This window comes from Cervus elaphus, chromosome 5 (assembly GCF_910594005.1).
Source record: "Cervus elaphus chromosome 5, mCerEla1.1, whole genome shotgun sequence".
Taxonomy (NCBI): domain Eukaryota; kingdom Metazoa; phylum Chordata; class Mammalia; order Artiodactyla; family Cervidae; genus Cervus; species Cervus elaphus.
In genome coordinates, this window is record NC_057819.1 from 77,328,582 (window position 1) to 77,353,896 (window position 25,315).

Consider the following 25,315-nt stretch of genomic DNA (forward strand, 5'->3'; position numbering starts at 1 on the left):
TAAACAACAAAAATGTATATTAAAATATTTAAATCTCATTGAGGTGAAGATAAGTAAAATATTTTATGCCAAAACAAGGGGAAGATTTACAAAAACGGCTTTCATATATAGTTTAATATAGTAATAATAGCATATTATAGTATTAAATGTACTATAATACTAAAATACCATAGTATTTTACAAAGTCATCAAAACTAGAGATAAATTTTGACATGTTGATGGTGGGAAAACAAAACTGGTAATGATGGAAAAGAGTACCTGAAGTCACTTTAAACTCTTTCATGTATTGGTTCTATCACTTTTTGTTTGTTTGTTTTCAACATAAATTTGTTAGAAGAAGTTATTGAGCTTATCTTTCTAACTATCAAACAAATCATAATGTACCCTTACTTGATTAACACATGTTTTCTCTATTCCTAGCTTGATGTCATGTATCATAGCAAGATAATATATAGGAAGGACCTAACTTATTTCTGTAATAATCATTATATTTGTACTCTTCTGGTCATTTGACCCTTTGTAATTATTGTAATTAACATAAATGCAGTATATATGAATGTTACTCTGATTTACTATCAAGAATGTGATGAGTCAGTATTTAACCGTGCAAAATTTAATTGGTTGAGGCAAGACAACAGTACTATGATACTCCCATGTATAGTGGGCATGATGTTCTTTATCAAAAGGATCATAAATTAAACAAGAGGCAAGGGGAGTGTAGGGGCACAAAGTAAGCACCATTTGAGCTTCCTTCTTCAAGAAGATTATTCTTATAAGTAAATTTTAAATAATGTACACAGCTGTTTATAAAGTCTGGAAACAGTTCACCTCCCTGCTTTGAAAAAGCATTTGAAAAGAAACTACTTTTCAAGAAACCCTCTACTTCCGATATTAGAGGGTTTTCTTTTTAGAACTCTGATCACTTAAAGGCCTGATGACAAAGGTCAACTCCAAACATGATGAAACAAGAAGGAAAGAGCATGAGAGTGTCATTCAGCCTCTAATTCATGAACTCTGGGGCCACATAGCTCTGGGTGCCTTGGTGTGGGAAATAGTAAGTTCATCATCATTTAAATCATCTTTTAATCAGCTTTTTTTGAACTGGCAGTAAAAAGCATCAGCATGTACAAAGTATATCTTAGAAAAAATAATTTAAATTATTTTATTGAAAACCTGAGTTTGTGTAATCTTCAGATCTATATCTGCTCAGTTCAGTTCAGTCGCTCAGTCATGTCTAACTCTTTGCAACCCCTCGGACTGCAGTACGCCAGGCTTCCCTGTCCATCACCAACTGCCGGAGCTTGCTCAAACTCATGTCCATCAAGTCAGTGATGCCATCCAACCATCTCATCCTCTGTCGTCCCCTTCTCCTCCTGCCTTCAATCTTTCCCAGCATCAGGGTCTTTTCAAATGAGTCAGCTCTTCACATTGGGTGGCCAGAGTATTGCAGTTTCAGCTTCAGCTGATGAATGAATATTTAGGACTTCCAATGAATATTCGGGACTGATTTCCCTTAGGGTTCAATGGTTTGATCTCCTTGCAGTCCAAGGGACTCTCAAGAGTTTTCTCCAACACCACAGTTCAGAAGCACCATTTCTTTGGCTACATCTTCATCTATATCTACATCTACATCTACATCTGCTACATCCAGTCTGTTCTATGTTTTTATTTACACACATACTATATTGCCAGAAGCTATTTTGGCTCATTTACTTTTAAGTGTAGAATACAAAACTGCTTGCTACGAATACCTCTTAATGCTCAAGAATGGATTTCCCTCTCTTCTCCTTTTACCTCTGCCTCCAGTTCCTGTGATGACTGAGGCTAGCATGTCTTTTAGGAGGAAAGGGACATACTTTCAGGCTAAAAACTACATCAGTATATCTTCCAAAATTACTGAAACTACATAAAATATTAGAAGAAGAAAAACTAGAATGAGTAGAGTAAACAGGAAGGGGAAAAAAAGAAGAGGAGAAAGAAGAAGAGAATAAAGCAGGAAATACATTTATATTATGGGCCCACTGTAAATATTCCACCAGGACTTCATTTTCTGGGGTTTTACATTTAACTATTTCACTATCCAACTTAGTGGAATAAAAAAGAGGCATAAGTCTTGGCCTTATGTTCAAGAAGCTTGCAAGCATTCCTCTTCAAGATGGCAAATAATGATTTGCTCTTTAAAGCTTGTACAGCAAGTCTTTGTAGAGTAATTGGGCCATCTATCACCCTGAACTAGGAGAAACTGCACATTTTTAAAATCCAAGTTTACTTGCAAAAATAGAATGCTAATTAAAGTTGCTTATTTATGAGAAAACATTTTTAAAGATCCACATGACAAATCAATTGAATTAATAGTTAAGATTTCCTTTTTAATATTTAGCACTGAAACTGCAATAAGCAAAATTAGTTTCATTATTTTTTCTTCTGCTGAAGTGAACTAATTTACTTGGTCATGACAAGTATGTATCTGAATATTATTTGTAGATCTCAGTTATTAATTATTCTTTAAACATGAGTATAAATTTATTTGAATCTGTGAGAAATATAGTGAGAGAAATATGATTGTGACAAAATGCTCTCATTATGGGAATATATGCTGCCTCTTTTATGATAATCAATAGAATAACAACGGTAAAATAAAAATTCACAAATTGTTATATCTCATTTAAATTCTGGGGTGATTCTCTTAGATTACATCTCTTTTGGCTAGAAAGCATGATTAAAGCTCCTTAAAGTCAGGAAACATATGATACTTAACTCCTTCATTGTTGTGTTTAGCTGGCACATTGGGTCCAACTCTTTTGAGACCTCATGGATTGTAGCCTGCCAGGCGCCTCGGTACATGGGATTTCCCAGGCAAGAATACTGGAGAGGGTTGCCATTTCCTTCTCCAGGGTATCGTCCTGACCCTGGTATTGAACCTACATCTCCTGCATTGCAGGGGATTCTTTACCACTGAGCTACCAAGGAATCCCTCACATTACCTAACCTATGCCTTGCAATATAAACTACAATGTAAGCATTTATGTTTATCTGGAGCTATAATCATTTATAAATTTACTTAGTTCTCTTATTTACTAATCCAGATTATTATTAGTCACCCAGCATCTTGAGACTAGGCTATAGGAGAAGATACGGTACAAGTGCACTTCTCAGGTATAATTCAGATCAACTGTACATAAATTGCCCCTTTTTTAGAATCCCTAAAACAATCATTTTGCTTTAAATATTTGGGTCAAAAACAAAGAATCGTGCTATTTCCTGTTTCCAGAATCCTCTGTCAGGTCTCAGATAAAATGAATTTCTTTAGGAGATCTCGGATCTCTCAAATCAGTTTCGATTTTTAGTTTATTTATTTATTAATAATTAATCTATTATTATAAGCTTGCTTTGAGGTACCAATAGTACTTGGATAATGATTTGTATGATTTGTTTTCTTCAATAGACTGTAAACATTCTGAGAGCTCAGACCACAGCTTCCTTGTTTGTGTCTCTATCCCCAGAGCCAAGCACAGTGCTTTGAATTTTGTAAGAAATCAAACAATTTGTTGAATGAATACACAGAAGAAACTAACTCTGTTATGTAAGGCAGCACGGAGCTAATTTCCATGTATTACATATTTTATAAATAATGCCATGGACAATGTTCAGTATATTTTCAATGTAAGAACTGAAAAACCAGATTCAAATATGTAGTATGATCTTAGTTTTGTAAAAAATACATACAAGCATAAAATGATAAAGTATTTCAAGATGTTGTCTCTGTACCACAGTATTATAATTTTCTGCTTTTTGCCTTGAAATTGACTATATATTATTTTTCTATTTTCAATTTTGTTTTTGTAAAGTTATATATATAGCACTTTAAAAAAAAAACACACAAATATCATCCACAAATCTTATGAAGAAAAAAATAGCAGTTTAGAGCTAACCACTATAACTACTCTATGTATATATTTGCATGTGTATTTTTTTTGCCTAATATTACTAATTCATTATCTTCAATTTTAATACTTATAGAGTTAATACTGTACATGGAAACAATATATGTCCTTTCAGAAAGAGAAGTACAAAATCAGAAATACGATTCTCTGTTTAAGAAGCAAACCAGTTTTAATGCTGAAATCACTGCTTTTGTTTTTACTTCCCATATTGTTAGCCAGGGCTTCCCTAATAGCTCAGTTGGTAAAGAATCTGTCTGCAATGCAGGAGACTCCAGTTCGATTACTGGGTGGGGAAGATCCACTGGAGAGGGATAGGCTACCCACTCCTGTATTCTTGGGCTTCCCTTGTGGCTCAGCTGGTAAAGAATCTGCCTGCAGTGCAGGAGACCTGGGTTTGATCCCTGGGTTGGGAAGATCCCCTGGAGAGGAGAAAGGCTACCCACTCCAGTGTTCTGGCCTGAAGAATTCCATGGACTGTATAGTCCATATGGTCGCAAAGAGTTGGACACGACTGAGACTTTCACTTCACATTGTTATCAAACTCATGTTTGGCTGCTGGCCACTCAAAAGCCAATAATTCGAGAGGCAGGTGCCACTATAAAGGAAAGGTGCTTTATTCAGAAGAGCCCACAATCTGGGGAGAAGGTGGACTCCTGTCCAGAGACCAACTCTGAAGATTCTGCTCAGTCATGACAATTTTTAGAGGGAAAACTGTGGGGGAAGAATTTCAGTGAACCATTCAGCAGGAGTTTGCCTTCTGCATTATTCTTCATTGTGTGCAAAGTGGCTGACTCCCTTCACATGCTATCTTTTCTGTGTGATCTGCCTCCAGGATTCTTTAGGGAGTTGTTAGGGGTAGAGAACTGATCATTCTTTCTTCCTTTTAGCTAGGAGAAGAATCGACAAGTGAGGCAAGGCATGGTGTGTATTTAGTAAAGCATAAATCCATAGTTTGTTTCCATGGCTTAGTGATCTCATTCCTATAATTAGGTGTTTAAGATTAGTGCCTGCATGCCTAGTCACTCAGTTGTGTCCAACTCATTGCGACTCCATGAACTGTAGCCCACCCAGGTCCTCTCTCCATGGGATTTTCCAGGTAAGAATACTGGAGTGGGTTGCCATTTCTTACTCCACGGGGTATTTCCAACCCCAGGGATCAAACCTGCCTCTTCTATGTCTCCTGCATTGATAGGTTGATTCTTTACCTAGATGGGGACAGAAATAGACAAACAGAAAAGAGGCAAAAGAGCTGCCTTCAATATTAAATCATTTCCTCCATATTCCCTACACGAATATCAGTATTGATTTTTAAATTTTTTATCATCTTTTCCCCCCATTTCATTAACTTTAGTTGTACCTATCATGAATTCTTTATTCAACTTCTCCAAGAGAATTGTAAAATTATCAAGTCTAATAAAATCAAATACATTAGATAATTTACAAAGTATTATTTTTCCTTGAGAGTACTCTCTGTTACTCTGTTCCAATCTGATGCAGTTTCTCTCCAGGCCTACTCAGTTCAGTTCAATTCACTCACTCAGTTGTGTCCGACTCTTTGTGACCCCATGAACTGCAGTACACCAGGCCTCCCTGTCCATCACCAACTCCTGGATCCACCCAAATCCATGTCCATTGAGTCGGCGATGCCATCCAACCATCTCATCCTCTGTCGTCCCCTTCTCCTCCTGCCCTCAATCTTCCCCAGCATCAGGGTCTTTTCAAATAAGTAAGCTCTTTGCATCACATGGCCAAAGTATTAGAGATTCAGCTTGTAATTCTGGATATAATTTTCACAATTATTGTGGAATCATTCTACATCAATCATATTTGGTTTCTCTGCTTTCTGAAACCTATGTTTCTCTGTTAATCCATTCCCTCCTTTTTATAGAGGAAATCCTCTGAAAGCTTACAGATAAAGGGCACATTAGAGGTACTTTTGAGATTAAGCTGTCTACATCTTCATTTTTTTGTCACATGTGGCTAATGATTTATTTATAAAAGTGTAAATTGGATATTATCTTTGATCAGTTTCCAAACTTAATGTCCCATTCTAGTTTTCAATGGGTAATGGAGAACCCTGACACAATCTGTTTTGAGATCCTTTACATGTTTTCTTTTTTGTTGTTATTCTTTCTAGGGTGGTGGTGGTAATTGTGTCCTTTCAACAAGCTTTCATTTCATTGTATCCCCAATATTTCTGGTGTTTTGCGTTTACTATCAGGCAAATTGGGCTTCCCAGGTGGCTCAGTGGTAAGGAACCTACCTGCCAATGCAGGAGACAAAAGAGACTCAGGTTCAATCCATGGCTCAGGAAGATCCGTTGGAAAGGAAAATGGCAACTCACTACAGTATTCCTGCCATGGAATTCCTGTCCATGGAAACTCCCATGGACAGAGATACCTGGGGGGTTACAGTCCATTGGATTGCAAGAGTCAGACATGACTTAGAGAAAAAAACCAACCAACCCATCATGTAAATTTATGTGGATCATTCTTCATTCTATGTGCTAATTATTTTGTGGAAACTTTCATTCTGGGAATGACTGGCTTTCAGGAAAGTCAAATTTTCTTATATTTTGGACATTCTACTCCCCAAATTCCTATCTTTTTGGAATTTCTTTGTTATAGTTCAGTCTCTAATTCAAGTCCTACCCTTGGCGACTGAATGGATTGGAGCATGCCAGGTCCCCAATCCTTCCCTATCTTCCAGAGTTTGCTCAGATTCATGTCCATTGAGCCACTGAGTAAAGGCTAGTGATGCAATCTAACCATCTTGCCACCCCCTTCTCCTTTTGCTTTCAGTCTTTCCCAAATCAGGGTTTTTTGTTTTGTTTTGCTTTGTTTTGTTTTTTTAGTGAGTCAGCTCTTTGCATCAGTGGCCAAAGTATTGGAGCTTCAGCTTTAGCATCAGTCCTTCCAATGACTATTCAGGCTTAACTTCCTTTAAGATTGACAAGTTTGATCTCCTTGCTGTCCAAGGGACTCTCAAGAGCCTTCTCCAGAAGCACAATTCAAAAACATCAATTCTTCAGTGCTCAACTTTCTTTATGGCCCAAATCTCATATCCATACATGATTACTAGAAAAATCATAACTTTGACTATACATCAGCAAAGTGATGTCTCTACTTTTAATATAGTGTCTAGATTTGTCACAGCTTCCCTTCCAAGGACACAAAAGTCTTTTAATTTCATGTCTGCAGTCACCATCTGCAAGTGATATTGGAGACCAAGGTAATAAATTCTGTCACTGCTTCCAAATTTTCCCCTTCTATTTGTCATGAAGTGATAGGACTGGATGTCATGATCTTTGTTTGAATGTTGAGTTTTAAGCCAGCTTTTTCACGCTACTCTTTCACCTTTATCAAGAGGCTGTTTAGTTTCTCTTCACTTTCGGCCATTAGGGTGGTGTTATCTGCATATCTGAGGTTGTTGATATTTCTTCCAGCAATCTTGATTCCAGCTTGTGATTCATCCAGCCTGGCATTTGCATGATGTACTATGCCTATAAGTTAAATAAGCAGGGTGACAATATACAGCCTTGTCATATTCTTTCCCAATTTAGAACCAGTCTGTTGTTCCATGTTCGGTTTAATTGTTGCTTGTTGACCTGCATACAGGCTTCTCAGGAGACAGGGAAGGTGTCTGGTATTCCCATCTCTTTAAGAATTTTCCACAGTTTGCTGTGATCCACACAGTCAAAAGCATCATCAATGAAAAAGAAGTAAACGTTTTTCTGGAATTTCCTTGCTTTCTCTATGATATAACGGATGCTGGCAATTTGATCTCTGGTTTCTCTGCCTTGTTTAAGCCCAGCTTGTATAGCTGGAAGTTCTCAGTTCACATAGTGCTAAAGCCTAGCTTAAAAGATGTTGAGCATAACCTTGCTAGCATGTGAAATGAGCACATAGTAGTTTGCACATTCTTTGGCATTGCCCTTCTTTGGGGTTGGAATGAAAGCTGACTTTTTCTAGCTCTGTGTTCCTCCTGAGTTTTCCAAGTTTGCTGACATATTAAGGGCAGCACTTTAACAGCATTATCTTTTAGGATTTCAAATGGTTCAACTGGAATTCTATTACCTCCACTATCTTTGTTCATAGTAATGCTTCCCAAGGCCCATTTGACTTCACATTCCAGGATGTCTGGCTCTAGGTGAGTGACCACACATCGTGGTTATCCAGGCCATTATGATCTTTTTTTTGTAGAGTTCTTCTATGTATTCTTGCCATATCTTCTTAATCTCCTCTGCTTTTGTTAGGTCCTTACCCTTTCTGCCTTTTATCATGCCCATTCTCTCATGAAATGTTTCCTTGATCTCTCCAATTCTTGGAGTGATCTTTCTTTTTTCCCATTCTTGTTTTCCTCTATTTCTTTGCACTGTTCATTTAAGAAGGCCTTCTTATCTCTCCTTGCTGTTCTCTGGAACTCTGCCTTCATTTAGGTATATCTTTCCCTTTCCCCCATGGCTTTCTCATCTTTTTTTTTTTTTTTTTTTTTTAGCTATTTGTAAAGCCTCCTCAGGCAACCATTTTGTTTTCTTTCATTTCTTTTTCTTGGGCATGGTTTTGATTACTGCCTCCTATACAATGTTATGAACCTCTGTTCATTGTTTTCAGGCACTCTGTCTACCAGATCTAATCCCTGAGTCTATTTGTCACCTTTACTGTATAATCATAAGGGATTTTCTTTAGGTCATACTTGAATGATCTACTGGTTTTCCCTAATTTCTTCTACTTTACCCTGCATTTTGCAATACAGAGCTCATGATCTGAGCCACAGTCAGCTCTGGGTCTTGTTTTTGCTGACTGTATAGAGCTTCTCCATCTTTGACTGCAAAGAATATAATCAATCTGATTTAGGTATTTACCATCTGGTGATGTTCATGTGTAGAATCATCTCTTGTGTTGTTGGAAGAGGGTGGTTGTTGTGATTGATCAGTGTGCTTTCTTTTTCTTTTTTAGATTTTTCTTAAATAAATTTATTCATTTTAATTGAAGGCTAATTACTTTACAATATTGTAGTGGTTTTGCCATATGTTGACTTGAATCAGCCATGGGTGTACATGTGTTCCCCATCCTGAACCCCCTTCCCACCCCCTTCCCCATCCCACCCCTCAGGGTCATCCCAGTGCACCAGCCCTGAGCACCCTGTCTCATGCATTGAACCTGGACTGGTGATCCATTTCTCATATGATAATATACATGTTTCAGTGCTGTTCTCTCAAATCATCCCACCCTTGCCCTCTCCCACAGAGTCCAAAAGACTGTTCTATACATCTGTGTCTCTTTTGCTGTCTCGTGTTTTCTTGATGAAAGTCTGTTAGCTTTTGCTCTGCTTCATTTTGTACTCCACAGCCAAACCTGACTGTTACTCCAGGTATCTCTTGACTTCCTACTTTTTTATTCTAACCTCTAATGATGAAAAGGACATTTTTTGTTGTTGGTGGTAGCGTTAGTTCTGCAAGATCTTGTAGGTCTTCATAGAATTGATTAACTTCAGCTTTGTTGACATTAGTGGTTGGGGCATAGACTTGGATTACTGTGATGTTGAATGGTTTGCCTTGGAAATGAACCAAGATCATTCTATCATTTTTGAGATTGTACCCAAATAATTCATTTCAGACTCTTTTGTTGACTATGAGGGTAACTCCATTACTTCTAAGGGGTTCTTGCCTGCAGTGGTAGGTATAATTGTCATCTGAATTAAATTCGCCCATTCTTGCCCATTTTAATTCACTGATTCCTAAGATGTCGATGTTCATTCCTGCCTTCTCCCCTTTGTGAAATGAGCACAATTGTATGGTTTGACCAGGTTCAGTTTACCTTGACTCATGGACCTAACATTTCAAGTTACTATGCAATATTGTGCTTTACAGTATTGGAATTTTCCATCACCACCAGTTTGTTTCTGTTTTGTTCTAGTCGTCAAATCATGTCCAACTCTTTTGTGATTCCATGGACTGTAGGCAGGCCAGGATCCTCTGTCCAAGGAATTTTCCAGAAATAAATACTGGAGTGGGTTGCCATTTCCTTCTGCAAGGGGTCTTCTCAACCCAGGAATCAAACCTGGGTCTCCTGTACTGCAGGGAGATTTTTCACCACCAAACCACCAGGGAAGCCCAGACATACTGGCAACTGAGCATGTTTTCCACTTTGGCCCAGGTGCTTCATTCTTTCTGGAGCTATTAGTAATTGCCCTCCACTCTTCCCTAATAACATATTAGACACCTTCCATCCAACCTGTCAGGCTCATTTTTCAGTGTCATGTCATTTTGCCTTTTCATACTGTCCACAGGGTTCGAACAGCAAGAATATTGGAGTGGTTTACCATTCCCTCCTCCAAGGGATCACGTTCTGTGAAATCTCTTCATTAAGGCCCATCTGTCTTGTCTTGGGCAGCCCTGCACGTTAGGGCTCAGAGATTCACCGAGTTATACACACCTTTGCCATGACTAGTCTGTGATCCAGGAAGGCGAATCTCTGTCAGTCAGATATGGGATCTCTTTGAGGAACCTCTGATTATGTTTTTCTATTTTCTATTTCTTTTACCACTGTCTATGATACTGTCTCAACTTTATCCTTAACCTTTCTCCGATTGCATTTCTTTACTTGTATTTATACATATATTAATACAAAATTCCTAAGAACCTTTTTTTCCCTCATAGTTAATTTAAATATGATCTTTTATCCTGTTCTGTGGCTACAATGTTTCTTTCTTATTTCTCCATAGCCGTTTCCCCCCCCCCCCCGCCCCCCCAATTTGGCTTTGTCCCATGTATTGACCCTGTTTCCTTTGATTTCACCTTTTCTTTAGTTCTATATTTGTTTGCTTATATCTTTTTCTCATTAAAAAAGTATTTAAATTGCAAATGATCATTGATTTTTGCTCATAACTAAGAATGAGACTTAAGAGTGAGACCCTGAAAAGGTATTATGGAGCTTTGTGTGTTTTGGAGTGAACTTGGTCAATGGAAAGATTACACCAATGAGAGAGTGAATGCTGAGCCCATATTATTATTAGTTCCTTGCATTTTCCTAGGCTAGCCTGTTTTCCCAGAGAACAATCCTCCAGTCTCCTGTTTGAGATGGGGTAGTGGTGGAAGGCATTGACATGGATAGCAACGTTTTGGTGACTGGCGGGATGAGGGAAATGGCATATCACTATTCCTTATTTAGAGTTTCAGTTAATCTGCTTGTTGCTAATACTATATTGCTTTATTTGATATTCATCTTTGTCTGGTGTTCCCAGAGCCTCTAGGCTTAACCAGAGAACAATCATCCATTCTTCAGTCACACTGAGACAGAGACAGTTGTCTAGCTTCAACAGGACAAGATTTGAGCACTTAATTTTTCTTTATAAAAACCTACATCTAATTTTTCTCTTTTGGACCTATACTTCATTGCCCCTGACTTCAACACTGCGTGGGATTTCTAATTCATCAGCCTTTTCATGCTTCTGTTTTGCAAATCTCCTGGTATTTTTGTGACATTTCATAGAAGAGCTGTAGGCAATTGTTTTACAACCCTTCCTGCTCTTTTCACCCATCTGCTTTCCATTTTACCAAATGATGTAGATACCTCTCATTGACTGAATACTTCTCTTTTTTTGTCTGTTTATATGTCTTCATTTTACCTGGGGTTTCAAAAGGGAACAGAGAAAGATATATGTTTATCTGGTGCCTAATCTGCTGCATTTTGGTAGAACTCATGCATTCTCTGTCTTCTCTATCTATTTCTCTGTCACTATTATCTAAATCAATAGTTCTTAAGAAAGGATTCACATCAAAATTACATGGGGAAACATGGAAACTTACATTACCATATGTAAAATAGATAGCCAACAGGAATGTGCTGTGAGGCTCAGGGAACTCAAACAGGGGCTCTGTATCAACCTAGAGAGGTGGGATGGGAGGGAGGCTTGAAAGGGAGGGGATGTATGCATACCTATGGCTGATTCATGTTGAGGTTTGAGAGAAAACAGCACAATTCTGTAAAACAGTTATCTATCCTTCAATTTAAAATAAATAAATTTTAAAAGATCACATGGGGAAGTTTCTCATATCCTGTGGGACCTAGATGTTATAGTTTTATATAATTTAGTTATTTGTGTGCATAAACTTAGCAAAACACTACTGATTCTGGCAATCTGTTAGCTAATTCAGGTCATTAATAATGTGACTATGGATTTGTAAGTGGACTTACATTTTAATTCATGTTTTCATATATCATCTCATTTGATACTCCCAGCAGCACCTGTTTTTCTTGTCTGTCCAATAGTTAATATCTTTCCTCATTTCTTTCCTCATTTCTTTCTTCATGGTACAACCACATTTTTTTCAATATAGTCAAGAAAGGTAGTTCTCCACAGTCCCTGCAAGTGATGATAAGTGACTAAGGCAGGCATCATCCTTCTCTAGTGAATGAGCTATCCACAGGTATGCATTAAAAACCTGGTGAATGAAATGAGGGTAAATAGCTTGAGATTTCCACAGAATAAGCATTTTTTTTTTTCTGGTAAATATAATTGGGTAAGGTGATGCAGGGGGTTTCCCTGATGGCTGAGTGGTTAAAAGAAAGAAAGAAAGAAAGAAAGAAAGAAAACCTGCCTGCCAATGCAAGAGAGATAAGTTCAATCCCTGGGTCTGGAAGATCCCCTGGAGAAGGAAATGGCGACCCACTCCAGTATTCTTACCTCAGAAATCCCATGGACAAAGGAGTCTGGTGGGCTACAACCCACGGGGTTGCATTTCTTAGCAACTGAACAATGACAACAAAAATGATGCAACTGTTCTTGCTCTTGTCATAGAATCAACATTAGTTTGTACCATAACTGCCATCGTGAGATCATGAAGAGAAAACCAAGACAGTGGCACAGAAGCTTACCAGTACCTTCCATGCCATTATACTCCAAAATTAATGAACTCTGCAGTCATCTACTACCAGAATGATTGATTGTTACATGAGAGTTCATAGTTTTAAAGGCAATGTGAATTGGATATTCTATTATTAGAAGCCTCACATCTCCTATTAAACACTCTCATTAATACTTACAAAAATACAATACTCTAAAATACATTGCTTCCAATTATCTCAATTTAAATCTGTGTCTATTCAACTTGATTTAAATATCTTGGATTCAAACTAAAGGGCATGGATGCTTCCCTTATGTTTCTTAAGCATGGTTACTTGATTATTCTTGATAAATGGGAAGAATAAATGAGGTCATTTTTATGAAATATATCTTTTCTGAGCTAATAAGAAGATACCACCACTGCTATTTTTGAAACCAGACTATAAAACTCCTTTGCCTTAGCTGACACCTGACAACCATTAAAGTGCCAGATGTCAGTTGTGTGGTGGTTTTGTCATAGTTTTACTTAATTAGCTGTTTTTATCTTATTATACTTCACATCATGCTCAAATACTGAAAAAGTTCTGTGCCTGTGAAGAAGTGTTGAATTGTTCAGCTGATTCTATAAACTGCTGAGTGTTGTTGGTAGGGAACAGGAGGAAAATGGAAAAAATGAAGTGCTCACAGCTCTGAACTCTTTGAACTGAAGTACCACTCCCTGAATCAAAGTAGAAATGTTTGAAGAAATTCTGAAGTGTCCTCCAGATTCAGTGGAATACTTGGAAAGTCAGACTTTTTAATGAGAGCCAACCTTGTTAGTCTATGAATCCTTTCACCAATAGTATACTGCTTTGAATATCTTGTAGAGTAAATAGTATTTGTTGTTGTGATTCAGAAGCCTGAATTTTTATTATTTTGGTTGTCATGTCATGTTCAGTTCAATTCAGTCACTCAGCTGTGTCTGACTCTTTGCAACCCCATGGACTGCAGCATGTCATGGAATTAACCTATAAGACACTCAACAAGGTTTTCTGATTTCAGCCCTGTAACAGTTTTGCTTTCCAGAAGCATTCTTTATAGCATGACCCCCACACAAGATTCTAGTATTCTCACCAGAAAATATTTTTATGAAGAACTAAGTTTCTCAAAACAGATGGAAAGGCAACCCTATAAATGATTCATTTATATTCACATTTGTATTTATTCATTCTTCATTAAAAAACCATTCAGTGATATACCTTATTAAATTTTGTGCATTTACAGATTGCTACCCAGAGTCTAATAAGAGGGGATAAAGCTCCTTGTTTTTGTGAACTTATAATCTGATGGAAAAGGTAGTACTTTCCTCACTAGAATCCCCAGTCTACTAGTGATAAGACATATACCGAAAGCATGGATTTATAGAAAGAATTAAAATTTGACTAAAAGAAATCTGTAATGGCTTAGCTGAAAGTCTGGTGGTGGTGGTTGGCTTGTAGCAGCTGGTAAAGAATCTGCATATAGTGCAGATTCAAACCCAGGTTTGATTCCCAGGTTGGGAAGATCCCCTGGAGAAGGAAATGGCAACCCAGTCCAGTATTCTTGCCCGGAGAATCCCATGGACAGAGGAGCTGAAATTCGACTTATCCTTCATTCCTTCTCTGTTTTTTCTCATGTTTATCCTTCTTTGACTCACTTGCATATCTGTTCACCAGGGCAGCCTGAATGGCTCAGTTATGAAATGTCAGGCATAGTTCTAAGCAACGGATGATATCTTGCCAGTTGCGAGAGCTGACTGCCTAACAGGATGGCAGTCAGAAAACAACCAATTGTAGATGTGCTGTTTTGAAAGGAGTGAAGCTACTACAAGGACACTTTATAATGTGACTGGGAAGGTTTCCTGAAGAAAGGTAATTAAGTCGGATCTAGAAAAAAAAAAGGAAGAGATTCCCAAAGTATGCACTTATGTTAGTGGTGTCTCTTAAGCCCTCCTGACTGTTATTTGGCATCATGGAATGTGAATATCCCTAACCACAGTGGACGCCACAGAGCTAGTGAACAAGATGGATGTAATGCTCCCTTCAGTCTGACTAAACATTAGATGGGCTTCTTCCTAACTACAAGCCTCTGAGCTCCCTCTTAGAGAATTTCTGCCACCTTCCCCCCTTGAAATGTAGGTCTCCTCCCAGTCACTTTCTAGTTTTAAAAACCAGCAATGTCTTTTCCAAGGACCTGAGAGTCATTCTTTTGAATCATCAAGAAAGTGCCCTTATCTCCTAGTCTCTGTGGGGGAGAAGGAGCCCAACTTGTATTAAGCAAACCCAGGTGGCCTAATTATATTGACCACCTTCCCCCTAATTCTCTCTTCCACTAGATTATCCCAGTGCTTAAAAACCTCTCCTGCCTTTTGTTTCAGTGGAGCTGAGTTTAGTCTCTCTCCTATTTCTATCTAGTCTGAAATAAAATCTTCCTTGCCTATCTGCTCCACTCCCTGTAAGTTTTCTCTGACATTAGTAAGCATGGGTTGGAAAGAGAGCAGTAGGCTTATAAAACCACAAGACCGAGACTCAATTCATGTGACCTGCAGGAAAACTGCTAAAAATGTCTGCTGCTTAATTGGTACAGTTGTAAAAGGAGTACAAAAAACCCAAACCTTATTATGTCATCAGAAGCATTAAATGAGATCGTGTAAAAGCAACTTGTTAAGTGCTGCAAGCTTTGCACAAGGCAATTGTATTCTGCCCTCAGCAGCTAATACAGAATTGAGAAAGTAGGGACATAATGGTTGACATATGGACTCTGAATTCAGAAGAGCTTTAATAAGTTCTATAATCTCACTTTGTCTCAGTTTCTCTAAATGAAAATGAGGATAGTAGAGCTTCGTAAGGTTGTGTGGAACAAAAGGACTTAATTGAGTGCTTGGAATAGTTTCAGGCAGATGGTCAGCATGGGTGAAACCATAGCACATGTACTGTATGTTCACAAATGTAGTCAGATCTTCCCTCTCCTAAAGGTCTGGTGTCTTCTCAGTGTTTTGGGTTTAAACCCAAAGCTTTATGTAAGCCATTCTCCCTGGTAAGCTATGATCTAGTCTGCATGGTGTTTTATACAACTTCACTCAGGACTAATTGACCTATAATAAACTGCATGCATTTAAATACATTTTTGATGATTTAAAACATTTATACATTCATAAAATCACCAAATCATATTCTGTTATATATTTTATTATTAAAGGAATTGGATTCTGTGGACCTCATATTATGCTTTGGCATCACATTGGACTTCTTTTCTTCTTGTTTTTCTCCACCCCATTCCAGAAATTTTCACCAGAATCCTTCTGACATATCCTTAAATCAACTCATGTGTTACCTCTTCAGAGAAGCTCTGCCTAACCTCAAGACTTAGCTATCTAGTCACATAGCTCCCAAAATATTTCATTCACACAATTTCTCAGAGTCTTGGCATCAAGAATTAATATTACATGACTATTTCATTCTCCCTGACTGCTCTGGAAGCTACATGGTAAATATTGTATTACCACAGCTGAGCATATAACCCTTTGGCATCTAATTGGAAATAAAGCTTTCTCAAGATTAATATTTGCCCATTAACTTTGTGTATAACATTTTGGCCATATGAAGGTTTTTAATCTTTATAAAGTGAACTATATCAGCCTTGCCAATGGAAGTACACTCATCTCTGCCGGCTAGGCTCTTTCCTATGATGTATGCAGGATCTCATCCAGGAGGCTCTTTACACCACCTTCCAGGCTCCAACCTGAGCTATAGTGGGGAAAGTCTGATCAGCCCTCTCTACTGCAGTGGGCAACTGTCTGGTTAGCCTGGGGCTACTAAGCAATTTCCTGGGAGCATGGAACTTCAAGTGGTAAAATCAAGATGCATACTCAGTCGCTCAGTCGTGCCCCACCCTTTGTGACCCTGTGAACTCTAGTTCTCCAGGCTCCTCTGTCTGTGGGATTTCAGGCACAAATACTGGAGTGAGTTGCCGTTTGCTTTTCCAGAGGACCTTCCTGACCCAGGGATCAAACTCATAACTCCTGTGTCTCCTGCATTGGCAGGCAGATTCTTTACCACTGAGCCATCAGGGAAGCCCTAAATAAGTACGTAAGATGAAAATGAAGATTGTTAGTCGCTCAGTATGTCTGACTCTTTGGGACCCCATGGACTGTAGCCCACCAGGCTCCACTGTCCATGGAATTCTCCAGGCAAGAATACTGGAGTGGGTAGCTCTTCCCTTCTCCAGGGATTCTTCTTGATCCAGGGACTGAACCTAGGTCTCCTGCATTGCAGGCAGATTCTTTACCATCTGAGTCACTTTGGCAAACAGTACCACTCCCCATGCAGGCTCTCCCTAAGGCACTCCTCTTTCAGCCATCTGCCTGCAGATCTCAGCAGCCTCTTTCTAGGTGTGGAAGACTGGTTAGAGTTGGAGAAAGAGAGAATCCAAGATTTAAACCGACCTGATCATTATCTCCCCTGAAGTCTATGCATATACCGTTAGTCTGGTACATAATATACACTTTGCTGAATGAGTAGGTGAAGTCAACATTTTTAAAACATAAAGTAGATAAACTTCTGCCCCTGGATCCTGGGAACTCTCTGGAAAGTTACCCTGCATCTTAGCACTAACAACACACAAAACATGTGGGAGTCATAGAATTCAGGGCAATGGATATTATTTTCCCTGATAGAAAAATGCAATAGGAGTTTTAGGAAGAGATTTAACTAATGGGACAGAGGATCCTGGCGGACTACAGTCCATAGGGCCACAAAGAGTTGGACATAACTTAGCTACCAACACACACACACACAATTTATTAAACAACATATTTGGAAATTACACGTAGAAAACATTCTCTCTTTGGACAATAATTACGCATTGCTCAACATCCCTTTTTTCTTCTCTTGACAACCATCACTCACAGAAACAGTTCTATGAGTTTGACTATTTTATAAATTCTTATAAATGAGGTATATAAAATAATATGTGTCCATTTGTGACTGACTTATTTCACTTAGCATAATGTACCCAAGTTCATCTATGTTGCTTAATAGTATAAAGTTACAGTCATACAAGATAAATAAGCTCTAGAGATCTGCTATACAACATAGTACCTGTAGTTAATAGATAGTCTTGTGCACCTGAAAAAATTGTTAAGAGAGTAGATCTCATGTAAAGTGTACTAATCACCAAACTAAAAGAGGAGGGACCACAAGAATATTTTGGAGGTTATGGATATGGATAGATTTATTACCTTGATATGGTGATGGAATCATGGGTGTATGCACACATCCAAACTCACAAAAATGTACACATTAAATGTGTGAAACTTTTCTATATAAAGCATAAATCAACAGAGCTTGAAAAAGTAAGAAATCTTCTCTTGATCTCCAAACTTTAGTATCTATTTTTTACTCTGTCACTACACAGGTGGAAACTTTACTGTATGGGCCACAGATCTTACCTCCTCAACTGGATAAACCCTTCTTCCACTATACCTCCTTAATTCATCTACCCTCTGTGCCTTAGGACTCTTGTTATAAACTCTTTGGCTTTTTCCAGATCAAAGCGTGTGCTCTGTACTCATGCATTCACAGATCCAGACTTTAGTCTCCCATCTATACTGTATTATAAATTTTTGCTTTCCTTTCTCAATTACTGAAAATTCATATTTAATATTTGGCCAGTATATCCACATGGAGGTACTACTTGTTGATAACTGCCACCTCTTTTTATTTGTTCTCTGCCATCCTAATTGTTAAACACTTTCAACAGTAACAGTAATGTTACGGTGGTTGATTTTTCACAGTCTCTCTGCATCTTCCTCCTACTGTCATACTATAAAATTCAAACCTACCTGGGATAGGTAAAGAACTAATATAATGCTCACTAAGATATGTGCAGTTTACTAGACCTTGTTCTTTTTGACCAGAGAGATATAGTAACATTAAATTATTGAGATGGGAATAGTCTGAAGGGAAAATAATTAGAAGAGGAAGAAAGCCCAGAAAACCAATCATTATCTTTGTATTCCTCATGTCTTATGACATGTCTGACAAATTATAACCACTCAAATACTTCAGTGAATATATGAATCATGTGAGTACATGAATAAATAAATGAAACTTGTTCAATAACCTTTGTCTCACTCACATTTGAATGTAGAGGTATCTCAGGGGTAACATCTAATTGTTCCATTACTTCAGAGAATGTTTCCTTATAGAAACTCTTCTGGATCTAATTTTAATTCACATCATAACACCTGTTCCTGGATTTCTTCCTACCTCAAATCTTGAGAGAAATGGACAAAAAGCTTCTGCTTACCTGATCCCTTCTCATGATGATTTACCACTCAGTTAACTTTGACCTCATTATTCATTTTTTTTTTCCTGTTAGGTTTTCTCTTCTTTCCTTTCCTTTTCCCACCTGAATAGTTGTCTTAAAGTTACTAGATAAGAGCACATGGAAAGTTGAGATGGAAAGGGGGTGTTCACATAATGATCAAGGTGGGGACTTGAGATTACAATAGGAGATTGATTGTGTATTGGTATAGTGTGAAAATTAGTACATAAATTAGAGACAATAGGAGTCAACTTTCTCACTGTTGAAGGAAGTTACAAATACAGAAAATGGGAAAACTAGAATGTACCACAGGCATATGGTATTGAACTTAAACAGGAAATATCCATGTGTGTGTATAGATACAGAGGACATAGATAGATAGATAGATAATTGATACAAAAGTATATGTCGTTGTTCAGTCACAAAGTTGTGTCTGAGTCTTTGTGATCCTATGGACTACAGCACACCAGGATTCCCTGTCCTTCACCATCTCCCAGAGTTTGCTGAACTTCATGTCCACTGAGTTGGAGATGCCATCCCACCATCTCATCCTCTGTTGCTGCCTTCTCCTCATGCCCTCAGTCTTCCAGCGTCAGGGTTTTTTCCAGTGAGTTGGCTCTTTGCATCAGGTGGCCAAAGTATTGAAGCTTCAGCATCAGCTTCAGTCCTTCCAATGAATAGTCCAGGTTGATTTCCTTTAGGAATGACTGGTTTGATCTTTTTGCTGTCCAAGGGATTCTCAAGAGTCTTCTCCAGCACTACTGTTCAAAAGGATCAATTCTTTGGCACTCAGCCTTCTTTATGGTCCAACTCTCACATTTGTATTAAACTAATGGAAAAAACCTAGCTTTGACTATATGGATCTTTGTCAGCAAAGTAATATCTCTAATTTTTAATACACTGTCTAGACTTGTTATAGTGTTTCTTCCAAGGAGCAAGAATCTTTTAATTTCATGGCTGCAGTCACCGTTAACAGTGATTTTGGAGCCCTAGAAAAGAAAGTCTGTCACTATTTCCATTGTTTCACCATCTATTTGCCATGAAATGATGGGACTGGATGCCGTGATCTTAGTTTTTTGAATGTTGAGTTTTAAGTCTACCTTTTCACACTACTTTTTCATCTTCATCAAGGGGTTCTTTAGTTCCTCTTCACTTTCTACCATTAGGGTGGTATCATCTGGATATTTGAGGTTGTTGATATTTCTTCCAGTATCTTGATACCAGCTTGTGAGCCATCCAACCCGGCATTTGCATAATGTACTCTGCATATAAATTAAATAAGCAGGGTGACAATACACAACCTTGACATACTCCTTTCCAAATTTTGAAACAGTCAGTTGTTCCATGTCCGGTTTTAATCATTGTTCCTTCACCTGCGTACCGGTTTCTCAGGAGACTGATAAGGTGGTCTGGTATTCCCTTCTCTTTAAGAATTTTCCACAGTTTGTTGTGATCCATACAGTCAAAGGCTTTAGCATAGTCAATGACACAGATGTTTTTCTGTGATCTCCTTGCTTTTCCTATGATCCAATGGATGTTGGCAATTTGATCTGTGGTTCCTCTGCCATTTCCAAATACAGCTTGTACATCTGGAAATTCTCAGTTCATGTACCACTGAAGCCTAAATTGAAGGATTCTGAGCATTACCTTGCTAGCATGTGAAATGAGCACAATTGTACAGTAGTTTAAGCATTTTTTGACATTCCCCTTCTTGGGGATTTGAATGAAAAAAAAAAATGACTTTTTCCAATCCTGTGGCCACTGGTGAATTTTTCAAATTTGCTGACATATTGAGGACAGCACTTTAACAGCATCATCTTTTAGAATTTTAAATAGTTCAGCTGGAATTCCATCACCTCCACTATCTTTTTTTGTAGTAGTGTTTCCTAAGGCCCACTTGCCTTCACATTCCAGGATTTCTGGCTGTAAGTGAGTATATATGTATATACATAGACACCCTGACCTTGTACACAAACAGAGCCCACATGTGGTGATATCCCAATTTCAATAATCATAGCCTGTACCAGATATTTTCTCAATATTATGATCGACCTAAAAGGAAGAAAAGCTTTTGTAGAAATAACTGATTCTATGTCTGGTATATATAAAACAGAGCATAATCCTAAAACATTTGTTGTGCCAGAAAATAAGGTTCTCAAATATTGTTGTGAGCATGAGATGCCTAAAGACACAGGAACCAGGATGAAGGACCTCCTACTAACAAATCTAAAACATTTTGGCATCAAAGTAAATAACAAGTATAACCCATTGAAATGAATAGGAATCCATGGCTCTTTACAGACTTAAACATATTTACATACTAAAATTTTGGTGAGAAACAAGATGTCTACATATTTACAATGTATTTCACAAAAATGCTTATAATTTCAAATGGAAAATGAATAGTTTTATAAGAGATAAGATGGGTTGACTCTATCTTAGATTAATAATTAAAGTCAATATCACCAATAAGAGAACACACTTAAATTGTGTGACACATAATAGGATCAAAACAAAACAAAACACAGCATCACTATAGAGCTATTCCTGCCAGAGGTGTATAATCTAAATATAATTGTGAAACAACATCAGACAAACCAAACTGAAGCATATTCTATAAAATAGCTTCTATTCTTCAAAAGTTTTGGGGATTAATAGAAAAAAATCAAGACTGAAAAATTGTTCCAGATTGAAGGAGATTAAAGAAACATAGCAACAAAACGCAAAATGTGATGCTTAACTAGATCTTTGCGTTAAAAAAGACACTGTGAGAATTAACAAAACTTGAATGAGATCTAAGGAGTATTTAGTGACAGTACACCAGTGTTAATGTCCTGCCTTTGATGTTTTTACTGGGTAATGGGAGAGAATACCTCTGTTTATAGAAAATATGCACTAAATATTCCAGTGCAATTAAGTAATATGCAACTTATGCACAAATTGTTTCAGAAATAAAGTCTTCCTTATATATACAATGTTTCTGAATGTTTGATATTTTTCAGGCTTAAGAAAAACAATTTTTAAAAGAAACATTTCCAGGTGCTCCTTTTTCCTGTCTCTTGAGTTGACAGGTGGTCCCAGACCATCTTCTTTAACCTCCCCTCCCCATTTCCACAGGCATTCAGGTGTGCACAACTTTTAAGTAAAATCTGAGGTAGACAGCACTAGGCTGGAGAAGGCATGATTTCACTGAACCATGATATGGCCTAACTCAAGTTTAGATCAAATGGACATTGTAACTTTGGAAACAGTTCCTATTGGCAAAATTTTCTTCTGAATTCTGCTGGCTAAGAGTCCTCTGAATCTCAAATCACCAGGTTCTCCTTGCACTGCTTTTTTCTCTGGCACACATCCTCCTAATATGTGCATGTCTTTATGTAGATCTCCATTCCAGTACGGGCTTCCTTGGTGGCTCAGTGGTAAAGAATACTCCTGCTGATGCAGAAGACACGGCTTTGATCCCTGGGTCAGAACGATCCTCCGGAGAAGGAAACGGCAACCAGTTTCAGCATTATTGCCTAGGAAGGCCCATGGACAGAGGAGCCTGGGGCACTATAGTCTATGAGGCCACACAAGTGTTGGACAGGAGTTAAGGACTAAACACCAATCATACCAGTATTTCAAATGCAAACCCATTGTGGCTATCACAGAGTGCTCCTTTATCATGACCAAAGAACCCCTCTAACATGTATACGTGAATATTTCTACCCCACAAAAGAACTCTGTAGTCAGGTCCCAAAATAAAAGCACCTTCCATCAACTCTTCACATAATATTCACTGAAAATGTAATAACAGAGTGAGAATGTGATAAAATGTGGCCAAATTAAGTTAATGTTGAGAGTGGATCTTAAAATTTTTCATCAAAGGAAAGAAAATTATAACTATGTGGGGTGGTAGATGTTAACTCTAAACTTATTGTGTTAATAGTTTTGTAATATAAGTAAATATTATATTTACTCATTATATTTTACCTTAAACTAATGCATTGTATGTCAATTATATATCAATAAATTGTTTAATTAATGAAATTAAAATATTAAATTGGAGTATTTACCAATTTAACTGCTAGACATATTCTAAATTCAGAAGCACACAGACTGGATGTACAAGATGATCTTTTCCCCAGGTTTATTGAGATACAATTGACATATAACATTATTGAAGTTTAAGGCACACATTGTGATAATTTGATTCATGTATATGGTGTGAAATATCTACCATAATAATGTTAGTTGCAACATCCTTTACTTCATATAATTACCAATTTGTTGTTCTTATTGTCATGGTGAGAAAAATTTCTACTATCACAGCAACTTTCAAGTACACAATATAGTATTGTTAAGTATAGTCATTATGCTGCACAATAGATCTCTGGAACTTGTTGAAGTGTGGATATTCTTTTGTCTGAACACATGATAAAAGACTTAGCTCTCTGAATGAATCTGTTTATTCAGTGGATTTGTGATTTGGCTTATAAATTGAGTAGGCAAGCTGAGATAATTTAAAATAGTCAATCAATATTTTCTAAGATTTACTCATAGATCGTTTGGTATGTGAATTAATTCATTTCTGGGTTTTCAAGTTGCTTAACTTTGACCCTTTCAGCTAATGAAATGCAAATAAGCATGCCATCGAATTAATGAAGCCATTTCTCTTGTGGATATAGATATTTCTCTAAATCTAAGATCAATGCTTTTGTAGGCAGGCATTCCATATAAAGTTTTACTCCTAGTATTAGTACATGAACTATTTTAGACAGTGTGCATTTGGCATTATATTTTTTAGAATAACAGTTGCCTAACTCTTGTTTAAATTAATTCTTTAGAATTTTATCAGTATAATCTGATATAATTGGCAGCACTAAGATATAACATCTTTTATATCCAGTTTGGAATCATTACGGACTGAAAAATTTAATGTAATTCTGATTTTGTCTATGATATATAACTAGAGTCTCTTAAAAGTTGCAATAATATAAGGCATGTGAAAAATCAAAAGGATATAAGTGCCTTAACTTACAATGATAATGAGTGTGACAGTTTGCTGAAGTAGCTATAAATCAAATGTACTATAGCTATAAAAAAAGAAAGCAGTACAGCATTTGGATAAGCTCCTATATTTCTGCTTCCCTATAAAAGCTGTGCATACAAATGAGAAGGCGGCATCCACACTGTCTTCAGGGAATGGTCTGCCCCTGAGCAGAAAAGATGATGATATGGAGTTGTTTTTGGAAAACTGTTGAAGTTCATCCTCATCTAGCAGGAAGCAACGCAGGGCAATTACATTTGGAACACATATGACATCAGTTCAAAGTATAACAATAAGAGAACTGAAATCACAGAGAACAAATGACATTCCAGGCTACAGAACTGAAGAAATGTGTTTTCTAATTTCATGTTTATTATCATTGACTGACTAAAGATTTTTCTTTAACCTAAAATAAAAAATGTGGGTCTGACATAGCATTTTCTTCATGTTATCCAAGAAGAAACACAGTGTTAAGTGTATTTACTGACTTTTCCTTAAGGAAGTTACATAAATGAAAGTCAAAAATGAATCCCTCACTGAAAAAAGCAAAGTAGTAGAAATCAGATTTTAGCAAAATTAAACTGAGTAGACTTCTGTTTAGTATTATGCTGCTACTGGATGGAATAAAACATTTTCTAGCTTGCATTGAAAAGATGTTAATTATAATTGACATTAAATTAAGTTCAGCATGCAATTTACACAGTATTTTAGATATAATGAAAACTGTTTGATTATGGAGCAAAGATATAAATTCAGGAAATAGTTGAGGACATTAATATCCATTTTACTGCAATTTTTACATTGCACAGAAATTAATATCCAGTTTTTGTCTATGAGTCATTGACAACTATTAGTGTCCATGTGGGTCAAACCTGAGACAGATCAAGCCTAGAAGATGGTTTAAACAAAACAGAGCACTGGATTCATCTCAGCTGAGAATTTAAGACAGTGGCTGGAAAGACAATGGCAGGAGTCAGATTATTACAAGGCAGTGGGATGCAGGTCCTACTTGATGGTCCTATGGCAGTCATCTATACAGTTAGGATTCTGAGTTAATGTTAAGATACCTGCAAAACCTATGTATGTCTTTTTTGTCTTAGATCATGGCAGTTATCTAAGTTGTTTCATCTAGTAAACATTTATTGAATGC

At 37.3% G+C, this 25,315-nt stretch overlaps 1 protein-coding gene across 1 annotated transcript in view; it reads left to right on the forward strand.

Annotated features, from left to right (window-relative positions):
- The window catches only part of LOC122693181 (protein SET-like), a 65,197-nt gene that overhangs the window by 14,959 nt on the left and 24,923 nt on the right, over nucleotides 1-25,315 (forward strand). Inside the window, exon 2 of the mRNA XM_043900753.1 lies at nucleotides 3,446-3,528. Within this exon, the coding sequence (XP_043756688.1) occupies nucleotides 3,446-3,528 (83 nt within the window). The remainder of the gene's footprint in view (nucleotides 1-3,445; nucleotides 3,529-25,315) is intronic.